This window comes from Aulostomus chinensis, chromosome 23 (assembly GCF_037954235.1).
Source record: "Aulostomus chinensis isolate RoL2024-O1b breed Wild chromosome 23, RoL_Achi_v1.0, whole genome shotgun sequence".
NCBI classification, from domain to species: Eukaryota; Metazoa; Chordata; class Actinopteri; order Syngnathiformes; family Aulostomidae; genus Aulostomus; species Aulostomus chinensis.
In genome coordinates, this window is record NC_141342.1 from 13,732,818 (window position 1) to 13,753,841 (window position 21,024).

Here is a 21,024-nt window from a genome sequence, read left to right on the forward strand (position 1 = left end):
TTGTTGTTCACATTCATTTCTTTTCATTGTAACATCTATTTACCCAGGTCACCTTGAAACAAACATCTGCATTCACAATGGTAAACAGCAGCAACGGACAGCTTCTGCAAAAATTATAGCTCGAAGAAGAGGATTTTCTTTTTTTCCTCCAAAATGCAGCCATTTCTTAGCCTTCAACAGGACCTGCAGATTAAGGTGCGCTAATGTGCTGTAAACTGAAACATAAAGTGCTTATCTGCCAAGGTGTCAGCACGACAGATTTGAGCAGATAAGATAAGAATCGAGCCTTTAGTATTTAACAGTTGAGGGAGGAAAAAGTCACAGATTGAGTGTTTGAGCAGAGCTGCTGAAAGGGTGAAGATTTTAGCAAAGCTTAAATGTGATGTGTGATGTTACCCCCTTCACTCTAAACTCACAAAACCCAAGGGAGCGATGCTGTTTTGTCGGCAGGGGAACAAACTTTTTAGCTATTAAATTGCTTAAGAAGTTTTCACCACTTGTCACCACTTGTCTGCCAGACGAGACACTTTAAGGGGAGAAAAAAAAAATGCCACTACTATTTTAAGGAGACAAGCAGTGAGTGCTTTTACCTCAGTTTATATCAAACAAATCTCTAGCTGTTCTGCTAATGGATGTGAAACCATGACAACACAAGAGCAATCAGTACAAAGTAAGGCCATTTAAGTTTGTTTTGATGACAGAGCCTTAAGTGGCAGATTTCTCTGGAACGTACCATTTGAAGAAAGCTGGAGGATGTAGTTTGTCTTTCCGTAATAATAACAAAAGCAAATTGGACCCCCCCCCCCCCAAAAAACAGCCATTAAAGCAAAAATCCAAATCATTTGCATGTATTTTGACAGATATATCAATATATAAATAAACATGAACAACAAAATCTGATGCCTGGAGCAGTTACATAAATTGCATGGTGATTACAACTGGGTGCAAACAGCAAAACAAGTCGTGCTTCATCTGGTGCTAACAGTCGTACGCATAATAAACAGAAGCCTTGTCTAGAGAAAAATGCTTTTGTGGAACATGGAAGATTAATTTATGGAAGCTTTCAGGTACATTTTAGATTTTAAATCTCTTAATATATCACATCATTATTGTAGCATGTGAGGTTGTATCAGAGAGATGAACTGAAAAAGGATTGTCCTCATATAAAAGAGGAGGAAAACGTTATGAGGAAAGTTTTAAATTCTGTTTGAACTAAAAGCATACAGACATTTATCAGACACCTTCATGGGACCAAGACACATTTACTGATAGCCCAGATGACCATGTGCAAGGTTTGACCGTTTGATCTGGTAAGCTTTGGCTGTAAGGAAGTATTATGAATTATTAATTTAGCGACAGGAGGATTTCATCATAACTGCTTTTCAAGGCCATAAATTACCAGCAGGCCCACAGCAAAGCAACGAACTACTAGTTTGTATTAAATGTGCTTATGCTAACGCAGTTCAGCAGAAGAAGCCCTTTGAAAGCCCCCCTGCAGACAGACAATGGTACTTTGGAGTATTCCATCCCAGGTTATGGATTTTAGGGCATTTAAGTCGTGCACTCGGCCTGAAGCAAACATCTCTAAACACTAAAAATGAGGCATAAAGAGCTGAAGTGGATAATTCACTGGAGGAGAGGCGATTGAAACTCAGACTCAATGAGCTACGTCAGACTGTATAAACAGAAAGAATAGACAGAGACTGTTCTGGACGACCTTCTTTGCCCTTCACGCCAATTTCCTCAAGACAGATGTGCATAATAGCCAGGGTACAGAAAAGTCTGACACAAACTAAGAGGTTATATGATATAATCATGAGCATAATTCCTATATCTTCCTAGGAAACTGCACTCACCCTCAGCGCTGTAAACACACTTCTGTACTTATTGTGTCATTATTCTATTCCCAATAAAAAACAACATGGAAACAGATGCGTTGTTCAAAGATATTATTCCATCTCTTAAACTATCCAATCCAACCTTTTTGCTGTCTTGCTTGTTCAATAAAGTACCAAATATTTTTGTGTATTAAGAAGAACAACTAGGTCAAACAAAAACAGTCAGACCTCAAAAATTGCCCTTATGTACTTGTATGTATTCTAGGACTTAAGACTGTACTTGAATATTGAGGTTTAAGTGGCTCAAACCAAGTTTCTATTGGGACAAAAAATATTACATAAGAATTTTCTCTCTACATCGTGACACAGGATTAGAAAACACTACTTCAAAAACCGGCTATTGTTTAAAAACAAGATATTAATCTGTTTTGGGGTTCATCAAGAAGTACTGATGTTATGAGGAATCTATTCAAAAAGTGAAAACCAAATATGCTAAACTGTAAAAGATTCACCACGAGGCGAGGACCATTTCTAAGTATGTTAATGGGTTTTTATTCAGTGAAGCTACTGCATGCTTCCTTGCTTTTTTTTTTTTATTGTTTTATCTGAATACCTAATAACCAGTGAACTTCTATAGAGGTGTAAAATGCATTAATATCAGACGCTGGCATTCATATTAAAATAAAATGACACTACAAGAAGTCAATTTTTCAGCACAACAGCAACAACACCTCCGTGATTGAAAACTGCCCGACTGAAAAAGATTCCACTGACTTCATTCCTAAACTGTTTCCCCTCCCGAAACATTGTGATCCGGCTCCATTTGCTGCCCTTCTCACTCAGAGAAAGTTATTTGTAGCCATCTCTGTATTGTTCCTTGAAGCGTGACTGTCTTTAAAACACTCAAAGCCTTCTAAGAGTCTATTTGCAGCTTGGTCAATGGGGAAATCAAACAGTTAAGGTGACTATTTGTGCAACTAACTGGCCATTACAACCCAAAACCAGCTTTCAAATCCAATAAGAGGAAACTAATACAACCCCCACAAAGACCTTCCACTATAAGCTATTCTTCTCTATTATCCTTCTTTTCCTCATTGATGAATTTTGACTGCTGGGGAAGCTTATTGCTAACCAGCCTTAATGCAAAGCTAAAGACTCTAAGAAGCCAAGTCTAGATGAGTGGTAAGAAAAAGACACTTACCCACACAATCTCCAGTCTGCCACTCCAGGCACTGGCCATAGGGGAAGGAGATCACGTAGGCTGTGGAGTCGACACAGCGCTGGGCGCTGCCACACCACATACACTCCATAGCCTGGCTCGTGCAGTTAGCGCAGGTAGTGTGCAGAGAGCAGGGTTTCTTACAAGCTGGACGGGCACTCTGATTGGGGTTTCCTGATGGAAGGAAGAGGATTTGTAATTATTGTGTCATTATGAAGTGTTTTCATCTTTTTTCATGGATTAATGCATCTTTCTCACCAGTAGTTTTCTCACAGATGAGCCCATGAGCGGTAGCAGTGCATGGATTAGCCCTGAGGCCCGACACCTGGGGCTCCTCCAGGTAGGCACAGAAGCCCGAGTCACTGGGCTCACCAGGCAGCCAGCGCAGGCTGCTGTTGGTGAAGGGCGACATGTCCTCCCAACCCCAGTATGACACGTTAATTTTCCTCAGGCCCACCCAAGGAGACAGACGCTGTGGGGAGAAAGTTTAACACACAACAGCCTGTAACCACTGGGTATTTAAATGGAGGATAAAATACCAGAACTTTGCCTTTGTTTTCATACCATTTAAGAAATAAATGGTTGTTAACAGTAACACTGGGGAAGCAAGAATGCCATTATAAAAACGACTGAAAATAATTTCACAGATGATTCCCAATTTGCCTTGAGGATTCAACTTTTAATATAATGGCAAAATGACAGGAAATGGTAAATCAAGGTTGTGTTTGAAACAAACAGGTGAGTTTCCACCCAGCAGATTAACAACAAATTATATTCTAATAACTACAGCAAGCATGACTAAATGCTAATCATCAGTAGACTCCTCCATTTTCTCCAAGTGCAAGGAGGTTACGTAGCTGTGGCTAAAAGGAGGCGAATTTTTAGTTACATTTGACGCAAAGACACTTGAATAACAATGTCGTTTCGACTATTACGATATTTTTGTGAACAAATGGTCCTTATCTCAGATTCTGTGAGTCTCAGTTTTATTGATGGGTGAACTGAATACTACGGATAAAAGTGTAGCACTGGACTTTTCATAATTTTTTTTTATTGTTTTAAATATACACAACACCCCACCCTGAAAATAAATAAATAAATAAATAAATGTAAATCCAACTCAGCAGCCACTCATTTAGATTCCATTAGTGCTTATTATTTTGAGTACAGACAGTGATGGATTTGCAGACTCACGGAGCATGGTCCAGTTCTCTGCTCAGCATAAAACTAGACTGGCTGTGCTGCCAAGCATCTCCTAACAAGCAGCATTCTAGCAAAAGTTTGTGGGTCGAATGCTTGAATTATACTTTTTTTTTTTTCAAACAATGCTAAAAGAATATAATCTCTGGCTGTTAACATTGCATCAAATCCCTCTCCCATTTAAAAGGCTACTCAGGTAATTATAAATTTGGGCACTATTTTACCATCTTTTGGGCCTAAATGATTAATAAGAACTTCAACTGTAATCACCCATTGTTGAGGAACTGTGTTACCTGTGTAAAGCTGTCTACAGGTAACAGCATCACAATCAAAAACAAACCATACAGCTTGTGGCACCAATTCGTGGAAAACTATTTGATGAAAAATGGTTGGAAGGCATATTACACGGTCTAGAAATGACTCGGAGCTGCACACAAGTACAAAACTGATGAGGAGAAAATCATGTCAGAATGAATTACTCATCAGTGCTATCGACAGGCTCAACTAGCCAGAAAAATATGACACCGTTCCCTCCTTGTGTCTGAAATACAAAGTTATTCAAACTACAAACAATTTCTGACCGACTCCGAAAACTTTTTAATCACAGATTAAATTGTTTTACTTCTGGCGCTTATTGATGTACAGCTACCTTGTCTTGTTGCTGCAGTTTCTTCAGCTCCTCAAGCACAAAGTCCACCTGTTTGGAGGTGGTGAGCGAGGCAATGTTTCCGTTGAGGTTCTTGCAGTAGTGTTGGGCGTTGTCGTAACTCTCTCGGCTGGAGTTGATCCTCAAGCAGGCCTCCCCCACCTGGCTCCATCCCTCACTGCACTGCTGGGCTGCAGGGAGGAAACAAGATGTCACTGAAAATATGCCTCTTCTTGCATTTATAGAGACAAGTACTTTGACCATTAATAATAAGACAATCATTCAAATAAGATCATATAATAAAATGGTATGTAAAATTGTGTATTTTGTTACCAGGCAAGGCATGGCACTCTGACTGATTCTGGTCCCACTGACAGTTGAGATTCAGCGAGCAGCTCTTGCAGTTGGCCAGTTTGCTGCATACCTGCTCATTTCGCACTGGACAATCAGTGAAATTCTTCACGTTCTGCAGCAGGAATAGAGAGAGGAGCCACATTAACAGACGGTTTATACAGTTCAGTAAATAAAGCACTTCTGTTTGACCTCAAATACAACAGAAAATATGTGTACAGTGTACATCCAACATCAGATGTTTTTACACCATGCAGAAAAATTGTGTGTGCAGGCTTCTTAAGAGTGTGAGTTAGTGATTCAGAAGTGCTCTGATGCCCCCTACTGGACCACTCACAATAGTACAGTTGCTTGAAGCAGATATGCACTTCTTATCATCGCACCACTGGCACCCGTTGGTGTTGGCTGTGCAGCTGGCGCAGTCAGAGAATCTATAGCATCGCTCGTCAACTGTGACTGCAGAGAGAAAGGGGGAGAGAGAGAGAGAGAGAGAGAGAGAGAGAGAGAGAGTGTGATGTGTGTGTGTATATGGTCCACGTTCTTTAACGGCCTAATTAGGAGTATTTGTTCACATTGGTATTCTTAGAAAGAAAGTAACTCATTCTACCTTTCATTTTACATAAAACTACATCTCTCTGTTGTCACATTGGTATTGAGGAGCAGATGAGTTGGAAAGAAACAAGTTGATCGCCACTTCAATTTTCACAGATTTGAAGGAGAAGAATCCAACAAAAATCAAAGCTCTGAGCCCAAAACTTATTACTGGACCCACCAGCCTTTCCAAACCACTATATCTGTACCTGTTGACCTGCTATTTAAATTGAAGTCGAGCTGAAAAAAACATTTAGTCGTCCCTCTCACCCAGTCTCAGCTGGCTGGAGGGATGTGTTGTTGTCTTGATTAATTGACAGGAGCTGACAGCCTGCCAGAGCGCTGCGTTAACAAAGACACCGTGAACAAACGACTGCAGCTACAAGTGCTGTGTAGACGGTGTTCTGAAGCCAAAGAGCACAGAGGCACGGAGCAGGTTCAAGGTGACATTTGCAGGTATGTTAACATGGTGTTTAATATGCTGCAGCTAAACAGTTAATTAGCAGTCTTGCGAGAAAGCAAACCAGGGACGCTGCTGTTTGGTCTTTTTTTTTTTTTTTTTTGCTGTGTGGCAGGCTGCTGTCTGCTCAATGTGGGAGACAATGTAACATTCCTGGATGGTTCGGGAATGATTTTTTTTGGGGGGGGTTATAAGGGCAAAATGAGGAAGAACCTTCATGAGAGTAAGGAGTTTCAAGTATACATCTCACTCTTTCTTTCTTTAAGGACAACACAGTGACTCATAGTAAGCTGATATGTATATTCCTGTCAGAGAATGTATAGGGGAAGTCGACAAAGCCACAATGATGTTACCTATTGATGTTGCCTATTGGTGATTGTGGACTCCTGCCACAAGCGTTGCCGTGGTCGTGACTTGTCAAATACAATCTACTCTCGTACTCTAGCACCCCCCATTATAATCTATTTCACTATAAACAGGAACCATAATTAATAAAATTGACATCATCCTGTAATTGAGAAATTGGAAATAGCCATTAAGACCATAAACTCTTTTCTCATTAACTGCAATATAATCTGACTTCTTCTTGTTGAGCCTCGGAGTCTGAAAATGAGGCATGTGTCCATTTTCTTATGTAGACAACAGATATATTTAGTTTAAGTGGATTCTTCTGGTATTTTTCCTGAATACAAAACAGCTATTGAGTGCTTTCTTTCATCATCTACTGTACTATTGAACTGGTCGTCTTCCTCACCAGCTTTAGGGGGGCAGAATGGAGCAGGGCTGAGGCTTCCATTACTCATGCTGGGTTCCCAGGGCAAACAGTGGCCTCTGCTCCAGATGCAGCGGACTCCTGGCCCAGCTTTTGTGCATGACTCCTCTGCCAAGAAGGCTTGGCAGCTGGGGGGTCGGTATAGTAGCACATCATTGAGCAAGACGCTGGAGAAGCCCCCAAACACGTACATGGACCTTGTGAAGACAAGAGAGGGCAAACCGCAAGGAACTCAATAAAAACAGCAGATCTGTTAAGTTATCATTATAAATTTGGAGAAACTACTCATAAGACACAAGAAAAAAAACAGTATGAACAAAATGAAAGGCAGATGAAATCTTGTGGGAACACTGCATAGTTTTGTTCTGCAGCAGAATGGCAGAAGAATCCTCACCAAGTTGAAAACACTTCATTAGCTGAAGCGTTTGTCCAGTGCTTACCCGTTGCTGACCACAGCAGAGTGTCCAAAGCGGTTGACGTCCCGGTGCAAGTCGGGTTTAGGCAAGAGCATCCACTCATCGCAGGCTGCCAAAAACATAATTATACTGCGTTTAAGGGGCTATTTACAGAGGAACGTTGTGTTATCAGTTCTTTTCAGTATGTGGCATTTACAATTACTGGTTCTGTCATATATATCCTGATGACATGGATATAAAGATGCATGCACTAACAAAAAAAGCAAAACTGAAATGCTTAAATGTTAACAATTAATAATTTAATTAAGCCCTATAAAATCTCATTAGCTGCTCTTTATTGGAGTAAACATCAACACCAACGTGAGTCCTACCGATATCATAGGCGAGGAAATCAGCAGAGAAACACTTGGCGCCGTTGCTGAGCGATGTGTCGTTGTGTGTGTTGCCACCAAAGAAGAGCAGGGTGCCGCTAAGGAGTGCAGCTGAGTGCAAGTACCGAGGATAGCCGCTCTCTCTCAGGATAAACCTGGATCATGTCAAGGACATGAATCACACAGTGTCCAATACACAGACTAGAGAGTGTAACGAAAAAACAAAGAAGCATATGTGCGGTGTGTTGATTCACCATGTCCGTGTGTTAACATCATAGCGGTAAAGGTCATCGACAAGGCCATATTTGTTGGCGGGCAAAGCTTTATAGCCTCCGTGGACATACACGCTTCCACTGGTGCTGTCGTATGTGCTGCTGTGGCCATAACCTCCTTGAGGAACTGCACCTTTGGTCTCAGGCACAAACCAGGTATTGGACCCTGACATGGCGGCACATACACAGAGAGCTTTTAAGACAGAAAATATAAATATTCTTCTTCTTTTATCCCTAAAAATGCTAAAAACTGTCTTCATCTTTCATCGTTTGTTGATAGAAAATATCTCTGATGACGGACAAATATGTCAGAATGCTTTCCAGCTTCTAGTATCCAAATATTGACTAAATTTTTTCGGACCCACAACTTTTTCTGCCAAGTTTTCAATAACGACAACATTCCAAGCATGTGAGTTACCCCTCACTGCTGCTGCTGCTATTTGAAAAAAAAAAAACAAAAAAACAAAACAGCAACACTCTTTTTGTCAAGCTGTGAATGTGAGCATATTACAATCAAAACTTTATCCAGAGATCATGTCATCTCTTTTCCAATGGTATGAGCTGTTAATTCATACATTACAGTGGCCAGGAAAATCTCTTGGTACTTTAAAACACATTAAAAATTGATATAATTTAAATTGAGCTCAACATTTAATTCAGGCTCAGGATAAACACCTTTCTCCACACTGCAAAAATGGCACCCCACGTGATTGGAGAAGATATCACCAGCTGCCAAAATGAATATCAAGATTTCTCATCTTGGAAATGCGACTCACTCAGATTATACTCCTGAATGTTGCTGATGTAGCTGTAGATTGGGGAGTAGCCAAAGATGACAAGCATAATGGCCTCCCCGCTGTCCAGCACAACGCAGTGAGCCGAGTGTCCCTCCACGGCGTAAATCTGAGCCTGGGCGGGAGGGCCGGCAGCGGGGTTCCTCCGCTGCCACGTCCGGCTGGGTATGTTAAACACCCACAGCTCGTCAGTCACATTAGCCCAGCCGGCCTCCAGTTTCCCACCGAACATGTAGATATCATCCTGAGAGGAGAGGACAGATTTACTGTCTCCACCATGATGAAAGTTCAGTCTGTACAAACATTCACATGTATGATCTGACCTCACTACTTTCTTCTAGTAAAAGTCTCCATTTTTTCTTCTAATATGATCATAAGACAAAAAAAAGTTCCTAATCTCTGTGTTTTATGATATGTTTGATGTTGCTATTTTGTGCAGGGTAAGAAAATGGCTTGTTCTGACGTGTGTTCAAACTGGAAATACTGTTTTGAATTCCTTCTTTTTGAGGTAATTTTGCATTACCTGGTAGGCAGCTAGCGAGTGGCCATATCTTGGCACGGGGCCACTGTTGATGGGAACTGTGTTCCAGATGCCGCTCTCTAAGTTGTAGCTGCACAGCAAAGCAACAGAACATTAAACAAATAATTGACATCTTTAGCTTGGTCTCTCTGTGTCCAAGATCAGCTTTCTCCCACCTAAAGTCATTCTGTCACCAACAAAAACACGCCACCTGGTTACATCATAACTATTTGGTGATTTACACTGAATTTTCCACTGGAGTGGAAGCACCTGGTGGTGAATCAACAACGAGCAAACAGAGTGAGCTTGTCAATGCAATGAAGAAGGGAACAATTGGAATCTGAGCCAGGAAATTAGTCAGCAGGGGAGCCATTGCTGCAGAGTTGTCACCATGTGGGAAAAAATATGAATTTATCGAGAATTCAAAAGCTCCACGCTGTGAGAGGAAAAAAGCTGAACATGTGCCGGGTTGACTTTTTCTTCCTCAAGGGGCTACTCAAGGATGTGTATGTGTATGATCATTAAACAACAATCATGTATTTGAATGAAGAGCAAATGTGTTATGGCTTACTTGAGAATCATCTGGAAGGAGCTGAAGTTAAACGTGTATCCACCCACCACCCACATGACCTTTTCCTGCACCACGGCCTTATGGGAAGCTCGGCCGAGTGACGTGCCAAAGGGCTTGACGCTGGGTAGGACCCAGAAGGACTCAGTTGAAGGTACGGTTAAAGAGCAGTCTGGGCCTGCAGGGACATAAAGAACGGGAAGAAAGCTAAATTACAGCTAAAGGCAAATGTTAAAAATAAACAGCATTGTTGTGCTGGAGGGCTGAAGACTTCTAAACTCATTGCTGCAGTGAAGATCCACATTTCTCTGATGCTGAAGCACACAGTAGCATGACCACTCCTTAAATAGACAAGGCAGATGGGGGTGTGTGAATATTTTTAAGTATGTGAGTGAAGCGCGCGCCCCTACGCTAATGATTCTGTCAAGTTTCATCACATGAAAGCGTTTGGTTCCCCAGCCGGAGGTGCATAATAACGCACTGGCACAAGGCTTGTTCGCAATCACCATTACCACACACCGCAACTGTTCACACTCGTCTGCTCGCACAGTCTTCATGACATCTTCCTGCATTAAATCATCGCAGACATGGGAAGAGTGACAAGGCAAGCATGTTACTTATGAGTCATCACTCAGTGTTCCACACTTGGAAACCAGTCAAGATGATGAAATATTACACCACAAAAAATTCCACAATGCTCTTATTTGAAGATGGCCGTGCATCACTGCTGCAGGGTATTTCCACTATTTTCCTTTAAACGTCCCCAGTACAAAATTTGTGGTTGCTCAGCAAAATTGTTTGACAAATTAAGTCATTTGAGAATTTGTGAAACTAAATTGTCTCCCATCTTAGCAGTTGAACTTATTCCATAATTTAGTATTTGTTAATAACGACATCTGGAACCCTGAATACTGAAAACATCTGCGTTGATCTGTTGGGGCTCATTAGGTTTCTTATCTGCTCGTATCAATATGCACACATGAAACCTCTTTAGTATTTGGCGCAAGTCCCACACCTTGAAGATCGCTGCCACCTTAGACTGGTGATGTCATTCAGAACAAGAATCTGCTCAGTAGTGAAGCCAAAGGGTCGAGTTCCCGCCAGATTCAAACGTGCAGGTTTGGTTTACTGCACAACAGCTGACAGTAGTTACATCTACTTGTGATGTTCTTACACTCAAACCCCTAACAGCAATCTGCAGGTGCCAGAACTTCAGTGAGAGTGGCTGTCAATCATGACATCATGCCTTCTTTTTTAAGACGTATACGAATGATGTTGATACGATAAAACGTATTTGACATGTAAGAGGACCCATGCTGCACTCACTCTCCAAGCTAATATTTTTTGCTTCATATCTGGGGAGCTGTTACATTTTCTATCTTCACATACAGTCTTAAATGAGAGATTATTTACTGTATTTAAAATCACCATGTTCATCTGACCTTGCCAACTATCATTGCAGACGCACAACTTCTCCCCAGTCAGGTCGCAGTAGCCGTGGTCGGGGCTGCCGCAGTTGTTCCTGCAGTAGGGGATGTCGCAGGCCTCGCCCTTCCAGTACTTGTCACATTCACAGTACACTCTGCTGGCGGCAGAGTTCCCAGGGGTGCATTTGCCATGGCCAGAGCAGTTATTGGGACAAGAGTTGATTCTGGACATAGAGATGTTTTCTTTTAGCCAGTAAGTCCATACAAATAACTGTACTTGCCTAAGGAAGACTGGTGAGAATTATTTAGTGTTTGGCAAAGATGGGGTGGGTAACAGATGAAAAACTGCTGAGCAGGTCAATACTTTTCTACATCTGATGAAAAAAATGAACGATATGTTTGCAGCATGAGGGAAAAAAAACTGTCCTAAATGCCAACTGACTTTATTCTATAATGAATAATTTCATTAAACATGAATTATATCACAGATGTTCCCTCTAACAATCTGTTAAATTAAAACATTCACTTCTTATGGTAAAAGCAAACCCCAGAGCATTTACTTACGAGTAGAATATTTCAAATCCAGTTAAATTATAGGCAGCATCGCTGAAAAAGTGTAGTAGTGCGTAGCCTGAAGTGGTCTCCACCTCAGGAACTGTCTCATTCCCCCGTACCTCTGGCACTATAAGACCACTGTAGACAATTGTAAAGAAGACAACGCACTGATGTTACGTTCTCTTAACTCATATTTTGTAAGACATAGTAACTATAAACCTAACAAGCATTAATAACATCAAGTAAAGACAAAACATAAACATCATTTAGAGATAGCAAAATTAACAGCAGATACCTAGTTTCTGTTACAAAATCAAATGTGTTGTTTTGTATCCGCACAGTTCTCTAAGACTGAAATCCATTCACTCTCATGCTCTTATTGTGTCCAATCTGCATACAACTCATAGCTCTGTTAAAACCAACTGTGCCCTGAAATCTCACCTGAAAACAGCAACCAGAGGAGCGTATACTGAGTCGCCATCATAAACATACATGTGGTCCCAACTACATTCTGTGGCAAAGTGGTTAAACCGTAACCGAAGTACTGCATTTGGACTGTAGGGAGAAGACACCAAGAGAATAAATACTTCAGTGACAACATGAGCATCATCAGGATGAGTCCTCTCAGTAGCTGTGGTTGCCATGACAATGAACAACACCAAGGTCCTTCCACCATGCTCATCGCTTTCACAAACATTCCGATTAAGTTGATTAACTTCATCAGTTTACACGGCAAAATTGAATTTGCCCGTTAATGCTCAGCCTCGGCAGATCAGACTCATTTACCAAAGTACTTACTAGCCCTCAATAAGCCAGGTACACTTTGTTTTGTACTTGTAGTTGATTGGACCGTCAGTCAGGTATCCCGAGGGCTCCGTCAACCTGAAAGGTCAGAGAGGAGACGGCACAAGTCAAAGTGTGTCCAGTAAAATTATAAAATACATTCTCACTGAAATGTGCAGTCGGGTCAGACAAACGGCAGTTTGAAGTTAAGAATGCAAGATTAATAATCTGTAATAAAACAATACCTGAGAAGCGCTTGGGCTGCTGCCAACTCCAAGTCATAGCTTTTTCTTTTTTTTTTTTTTTTAAACATGAGCAGTACTCAAAGATAGAAGCCATTAAAGAACAAGCAACAAGAGCATCGCTGACCACAAGACCGCATCTTATTTTTTGTGATTCTCTGACAGACGAGAAATGTTCTCTGGTTCAGAATTTCATGTCTGTGTATATCCTTCTATATCATTTCAGATTTGAAAAGCTGAAAAAAAATGAAGCCAATCGTTCACAGCAGATACAAAAAAAAAAGCAGTAAGTAGTTGGGATTAGGCTGAGTTAGTTACACAAATGCGATTTTAAGTATGCGAGTCAATTTTGAGCATTATCCACTTGTTCTAATATCCTACGACACATTTAGATCAATATAACATGCAGTCTATCGATGGAATCCTTTTGTGATGGACAAAAAGAGTGGCGTGTTCAGAATCAGCAGCTCAGAATTACCGGGAGCAGATGACGTTAATATGTTGTGTATCTTTAACTACATTCAGAGGAAAAGTTCATCAGCTACCCATTGTGTATAGAGATATATATATAAAAAAAAATTGCTTTGAAATCCTCTGGTTTCTACTGCTTTTAATTTGAGAGCAAGTCCTTATGTTGGATCCACCGACTAACTTACCAATTAAGATCTCATTTCAATGCAGAGGGAGAAAAAAAGAATGTCTGGTGCCCAGCTACTGAGTGAATGAGTAAATATTAAAGCACTTCTGCTGTCCATGTCTCTTCCAGACAGAGAACTGGAAGCAATCTACAGTACAACAAAGTATTCTTCACATAAAAGACTCCAGCAGTGATGGATGACATTGTCATATAACTGTCTCCCATCATCAGAAACTGCACTCAAGAGAAAACTGAGAATGATGATGGTGGTGGTGAGTGTGTGTGTGTGTGTGTGTGTGGGGGGGGGGGTACTTCTATCATCTCTCTCCACAAAATGATGCATTTTCCTACAATAAATGTAAATGTCAAGATGAAACAAATATTTCATTATTATTTTATCTGTCAGCTTGGACAAATGGCGGCCCCCGTCGTGGTTGATTTCCCAACATGGGAGGGTGGTGAAGAGTTCATCAGCTGAACTGTTTTACCTGGACTTTGTTGAAGATTGTTTTAGACACTTAACAAGACGTGATTTCATTTCCATTCCGAAGACCATTAATTGTGTGTAACTGTGAAACAGTCTCAATCTCACATTTGTCAGTCTTGATGTGTGTCAACGATGGCTCTCAGGCAATCAAAATACCACGTCTGATCAATCACATTTGTCCATGACGAACATTTAAAAGATTTTGTTTCGAGATGATTGTGGTATGTGTGTGAATAAAGTAATATATGAAATAGACAAGCCAATATTTTTGATTCCAACACCTCACTGTCCAAAGTAACGATGGCCTAAAGCGATAAAAACATGCGCCGACTATTACCTCCGGATCAGAGGCACCAACAGTTGTTTCTGCACAATTAACTGAACCACAGTCGCAAAGTCAGCCAGGTGCAATTTCATAACCGCAACAGAAAAGGCAAATGTTGGAGAATATTTGTAGAGAATGCTGTAGACAATTTTTCATAACCTCCGAGTGGCACCGAACACATGACGTTCTTGCTGCAGGTAAAAATGACATAACCGCAGAGCAGCGATCAACCAGCTATGAGGGAGGGTGGTGTTGTCACCCAAGAATAATCCATTCGCATGCTGCAGATAATATACACTGCCAGATTCAGTCTCTAAATGTATGAAGGACCTGTATGTTCTTGTTGACCTTGACATGCTAATGTTCCGCTTATCCTGCATGTAAAATCAGAAAGGATAATACATCATAAACACTAACTCAATTTGAGATGCCATTGTGACTTTCAAAAGAACAAGCTTGTTAGGATGTCACAGTTTGTTACGCGTCTAACAGGACATTCCAGTTGTTTGAGTCTGAGTGGCGGAAGCTTATTTCTTGACACAGCCATTGACGAGGACACGCTAAAACCTCACACGCATCAGGCGCGCTGAGAGGTGTGTTCAGCTTCAATATCAACATTATGACTACAATGCACTTTGAACGTTTAGCTGTTGGTCATTTTAAACACTTGGTCACTTACCCAAAACAACTCAACTCACTCACGACAATATTAGTAGTTAGCACCATGACATGGACTGACTGGGAAGTGGAAAATCACTTGGTTGCAGTTGTTTCCCGCAGTGACGATGTTGTTTTGTTCTCTGACAAATGCAAAATGTTGTGGGTTGTTCTTTTTTTATTTATTTTTTTTGGTATTCAAGGATCCTATTTTGGAAATCAATGAAAAAGCTTCAGACAGTAAGTCAATACAACAGAGCGCTGTAAAGTCTCGGCTGTCTGTTCCAGTCTCACGCGTGCATGCTGGATAGTACCAGGAAGTGGCATTTAATCACTTCGTTTTCTTCTTGTGTGAGACAGAAGACCTCACAAAATTAACACCCCAGGACTTCCATGAAAGAGAATCATGCGCCAAACATCCACAAAACAAATGTATTATAGGTGTCTAAGAAAGCAAAATGATCAACGTATTCAACTTTGGGGATGAAATTAAAGCATTACCAAGTTCAAGCTTCTTTACTTTGAGAATTAGTCACTCTCTGTTCCTTCTGTGACACTTCGCTGACTCAACCAACTTTACGCAATTTCCCACACTAAATCTGTGTATGTGAAGTAAAACAAAGACATAATAGGTTTTGGTTTTGCTTCTGCTGCCTCTCTTTTTTTTTTTTTGCTTCCATTTTATCTTCCGGAAAGCTGGTGCATGCGGATGTGTTTGCCAACTGATGGAAAACAGGAACGTCAGTGTTGAATATCATTCTCAGTCTGCTTGAGGTTTCTAAATGTTTAGAAAAAGGAGTATTACAATGCATAAAACAATGAAAGCAGCTGATCTAATTGTAGTCAGACAATGGGGGACATGTGACCAAACACAATAACTTAAGTAATTGAGTTACTTATTTTATCTCTCCTCTGCCAGTTGGGTTTGATCTAGTGTCCCTAGAAATATCGAGAAAGTAATCTGACTGATACAAGATTTTTGGGGTTACCCAACACTTCAGAAAAAGATATACAATGAGACAAGATTATTCACCATATTAATATAAACCCAGTAACCAATACTGTGGTAACTAGAATTTGAAAGATGCTTGGATTTTGACACCCGATGCTGGTACCAATATCAGGGGGGAAAAACTAAAATTGATAGATCACATGATTTTCTTTTTCTAGTGATCCCAAGTATTATCAGGAAATGCATATAACAGAGACAAAATATTTAAAGTTAAAAAAAAATTTAAAAGAAGAAGAAAAAGTTGGAACAATTACACTGACAAGGAAGTATATATGTGGTTGGCCAATATCAGCCCCATCAATTTATCAGTATAAAATCAGTTCAAACGCCGCTGATGAGGCTTCAGTCGTACCCTCACCACGTCCTATAAAACTATTTCAATTGGAGAAACTGATACAGAACATTTCACTGTACTACTTTGTACTTTCACTTAAGGTTTTTGTTGCAATGCAGTATTTGTACACTGTTGCACTGACACTAACAGATCAGAGTATGTCCTCCAGCTCTGGTCATAGTTAAACTTCTGGAAGTATATATTTGGAGCCCACTTACTTGAACCTCCCTTGGCAGTGTTGGCACTGGTCTCCAACCCATCCTCGGTCACAGATGCAGGATCCGTTGATACATTTTCCAGAGAGGCAGTTCTTGTCACACGGTTTCGCAGGGGAACCGTGAATGAGGAGTACCAAGTAAAACAACACATAGACCACCAGGTATCTGTTGATTCCCCGTAGATCCCCTTGGGAGACGACTTTGGGTCCAAAAAGGAAGAGTTTAATCATACATCTCCCAGCAGGATCCATTTTTATCCAGGTCGTCCAAGCCGAAGACCGGGGCCTTTAGGTCTGCTGTGGGGTATGCCCTCGGCTGCTTAGGCTGTTCCACTTATAACAAAGACGTCCAGCATATTCGTTGAGTACTAAGCATAATCAAATCAATGCTTAAATATGCCCGCATACAAAGCTTCAGCCTAAATGTTAGCGAACTTGGTCGAGCTTAGTTATCCGCATGCATAGATTTGGAGTGGGAGGAATTCCCTTCACCCTACCTCTTGTTGAGAGACGCTAGAAAAAAAAGCCGAGCATCGAATAAAGCTATTTAAACAGTCAGCTAGTTGAGTGCTATCACTGGTTAATGCATAATGTGCTAGCTTATGGAGCTTCTCCGCAGTTTGGCCTCTGCTGGGTAATGTAACGTTACAGCATTGATTCATGACCACTCTCCTCTAAATACCATTTCAGCAGCCATTTTACAGCGTAAACAATCCTTCAGACTGAAAGAGAGATGGATACTCTATCGTGCGATGGTCCTTCCACAAACCACTACAATTTAGCCGGATGCTGCCCACAGAAGAACAAAGAGTTAGTGGTGTTTGTAACCCTGGAACCGGAGCGAAGGCTGCCGCAGTCAACATGGATGTGGTGTGATGTGGGCACCGGAGAGCTATTCTTGCCGACTGGAGGCATTGAGCAAACAATTTGAACAGTTGTTGATCCAACTGGCCGGTTTCCTCAGCAATTTAAACACCTTGAGCCGTAGACGTTGTTAACAGCACTGTGTAGCGGTGAGACCTTGTATTCCATAGGCGGAAAGTGCTGTAGTTGCTCTCTAAAGATGGTAAGAACTGGCAGCGATGTTTGCTAGCGCAGCGTCTCCAGACAGTTCCTCAGGTTGGAGAAAACTAAACACAGTTTGCGCATGCGCGTTAGAAGCGGTTTCTATTTAAAGGTACAGTGTCACCAGCCCACAGGAAAAAAAACCAAAACAAAACAAAAAAACTATGCGACACTGAAAAGTGGAATAAAGTTAAAGATCAGGAATTAAATACCCCAGAGGCACATTTACCATTATTTTTACCTTTGAACTTGAAATACAAAACATCTCAGAATTAAATTTAAATTATCCATGGAATTCTTGGGGCCATGGTTACCAGATTTTTTTCTTAAAAAATATGTTGTTTTTGGTGAATAGGTTTCAAGGTTAACATTCTCAGAGCCATATAAACAGATACCCCCTCTCTCTGCATTTAATACGGGGCTCCAAGCCCCCACTGGATGGTTGACCGCTAGTTAGCAAAAATATGCTAGCAACAGGGGTGTGGGAGCACACAGTCTGAAAAGTCAAATATAAATTTCCCCAGAACAATCAATCCCTGCGTTAACAGAACTAGGGTCGTGCTAACATTCACTGTGAAAAAAAAACTCAAATTATGTGATGTTATTTAAGAGTCAGACACATTCCTGAAACTCCTTTCCTGATCGATTGCAGAGAATTGACACTGCACCTAAAATCTCCATCGTACCACAGATGGCACCAAAAGTTTGCAAAGCTACCATGGCTAATAGTAATGCTAACTCAGAAATGGGGCTTCAGCCTATTTACTGTGTCCACTGACAGTTTCTGCTGCTCCAGCAGATGTGGGACTAAATTGTTTCAATCATTTATTCAATCATAATTCACCCTGAAAAAAAAATCACACTTTATTTGTTTTTTTTTCTTTCCAACAGTCAGTTGTCCACAGATTACAATATAACACATTACGTGACATGTTTTTCTTATAAAGAACTGCAAAGTGCTGATGTAAGTTCTTTGCCAAAATGACCCTAAACTATGTTTGTGGTTTGCAGTTTTCTTAAGTCTTTGCTGGGAAAGGAAATGTGTGTCTTTTTCTAACCTTCCTGCATACACAAGAGGGCCGATTGATGAGACACCTCTACATTTTAGTATCAGAGACCACGATTAATGTTTCCTATGAGAACAAAACTTAAATGGTAATTTCCTGTGTGCAAATCAGCTCAACACTGAATGTAGCATTTCATATACATCTGCATCTATGCCTGCAGATGGCAATGTTGCACAGTAATATCCCTGGATGCAAGTGTACGCAAATTATTGGGGCACAAACGTCACAGAGGATATAAAAATAGCACTTATACTGTAGGTTCCTTAGGTAAACAACTGGATCAGGAGAGCTAAAAACAAATGGCCTTCTATTGCTTTGTTGTCAGTAGTTACACTTTGTGGGTAATTACAATTACTAAAAGATCGTAAAAATGGGAGAAAGAGTTGATAATAGATATTCTTCATGGGAAAAGAACATGAACGATGATGTCTCAGTTCTTGTTCCACTGAGCTGTGACAGTTGTGTGACAGCTGAGGAACCACAACCAAAACAGTTTAATGGACTTTGCACATCATTCTCTTTATCTGCAACTGCTCACTCACACCATGAAGCTCTTTTTAAACCACAGTTTTGTCACATTTTGGTGACAGTTGGGGTGCAGTGATTGTTCTTTCTCCATGACTTTTGTTTTTAGGAATATATATATATATATATATATATATATACTTGAAGTGCTACATTAAAAAAAACTTGATTGTGTTTTTAAATGAACACCAAATGGGTTTTTGTTTAGAGGTTCTTAGCCAAAATTGTGATACCAATTTAATACCAAAGTTCACTTTAAAACACATAAATAATTTTGTGATGTAACATTTAAAAAGGATTTTTAAAAAAGTCAGTCACTATTTTCCAAAAAGAGTCTTGACACATCAAGTTTTCATACTTTTCTTTTAATGTTGGGAGGGCATTTGTCCTGTAACACTTAAACGTACAATTTTGAATAATTTTTGTAAAGTTGACTATCATCTAAGTCTTATCTGAAACATAATCGTGATGAGGACTGACTACCAAAAAATAAAGACCTCCCAGTGTTCTCAAAATAAAATCTACCAAGGTGGGAAGATTTAAGCAACACTGAGCATTTTTCTCAGCCTCCACATGAGTCATTCACACACAGTTTGAAATCACAGGAACTGCCTCTTGTTCTCCACCACATGAACCTGATCGCACAAGAACTAAAAACAATATTATTGCACTATGACTTAACACTCTTTAACTCCAGTTGCAGGACTGCCTGTTGCCGTGTAGTCAGGTGCACACGTCTATGCTGTACGCCATTTTTAAAAGGTGTACTTTCTGTCCAAATGTTCTTACAGTCTGTGAAAGTTCCCAGATGTAAAATTGAAAGGAGGCATAGATTAAACAACAACAGAAAAAAAGCCAACTTCTTCTCGAGGGATTGGCTGGATTATATATGTGTGCAAACATTCGAGAGGCCCCCCTGGAATCAGAAAGGGTCCAGTGCTAATTCGAAGTCGAGTCCGTGACTTTTGACCTCTGATTCACAGCTGAGGAATGCACTTTGTGGTTCAATCAGCGACAGAAAAGACTAAAGCAGACCAGTTCACAGTCTCACCTTTGACTCAAAATCTTTTTCCAGTAAAGTTCAAGTGTGATCAACTTAAGAAATAAAATAAAATAAAAAAAGAAGAGAGAGCTCCCTTTTCTCAACACCTACACAGAAATACCTCTGACACACACAAGGGTGAGCATGAGAAATTAAATCACCTATTTCAGAATGTTCCAGACCTGACACCACCCATACAGTTTATAGGGGCTTCCAAAGGTCTGCTGCTCAGTAGGAATTCCCCCGCTGGATGAACAAGACACTCCGTCTGCTGTGGACAAAGAAAGAGTGGAGGAGAGAAAGGCCAGACCACCCTTGTTTTCACTTCACGCAGAGCCATCGTTCCTGACTCACATTCACATACTTTCACATTCACTCAGAGGGTGAAGAGAAAGATGGGTAAAATAGCTGTGACATCACCTGTTGTTGGCTTGAAAACCTGACTGTATGTTGTTTCCCTTAAAGAGATAGAAAGTTGTTGTTTTTTTCTGGAACAACAACAAAAATTAAGCAAAAAAAAAAAATTCTTAACCTCAACTCAGAGTTTAACTGCTCAGCTGTTTCAAGAGTGTGATTTATTAGTCATATGATGTGCTGTTCCCATGACAACTCCATCTGCTATGAAGACTTT

General features: G+C 40.6%; 1 protein-coding gene across 1 annotated transcript in view; it reads right to left on the reverse strand.

The window, feature by feature from the left end:
* atrnl1b (attractin-like 1b) overlaps window positions 1–17,827 on the reverse strand; it is a 62,866-nt gene extending 45,039 nt beyond the window's left edge. The window contains exons 1-17 of the mRNA XM_086195176.1: window positions 16,696–17,827; window positions 12,799–12,882; window positions 12,442–12,555; window positions 12,010–12,138; window positions 11,461–11,669; window positions 10,022–10,196; window positions 9,454–9,541; window positions 8,913–9,174; window positions 8,119–8,302; window positions 7,865–8,019; window positions 7,518–7,602; window positions 7,060–7,274; window positions 5,592–5,710; window positions 5,237–5,369; window positions 4,907–5,094; window positions 3,316–3,529; window positions 3,040–3,231 (exon numbers count right to left, since the gene is read on the reverse strand). Of these exons, the coding sequence (XP_086051302.1) occupies window positions 3,040–3,231; window positions 3,316–3,529; window positions 4,907–5,094; window positions 5,237–5,369; window positions 5,592–5,710; window positions 7,060–7,274; window positions 7,518–7,602; window positions 7,865–8,019; window positions 8,119–8,302; window positions 8,913–9,174; window positions 9,454–9,541; window positions 10,022–10,196; window positions 11,461–11,669; window positions 12,010–12,138; window positions 12,442–12,555; window positions 12,799–12,882; window positions 16,696–16,946 (2,797 nt within the window). The 5' untranslated portion in view covers window positions 16,947–17,827. The remainder of the gene's footprint in view (window positions 1–3,039; window positions 3,232–3,315; window positions 3,530–4,906; window positions 5,095–5,236; window positions 5,370–5,591; window positions 5,711–7,059; window positions 7,275–7,517; window positions 7,603–7,864; window positions 8,020–8,118; window positions 8,303–8,912; window positions 9,175–9,453; window positions 9,542–10,021; window positions 10,197–11,460; window positions 11,670–12,009; window positions 12,139–12,441; window positions 12,556–12,798; window positions 12,883–16,695) is intronic.
* Window positions 17,828–21,024: the final 3,197 nt, after the last annotated feature.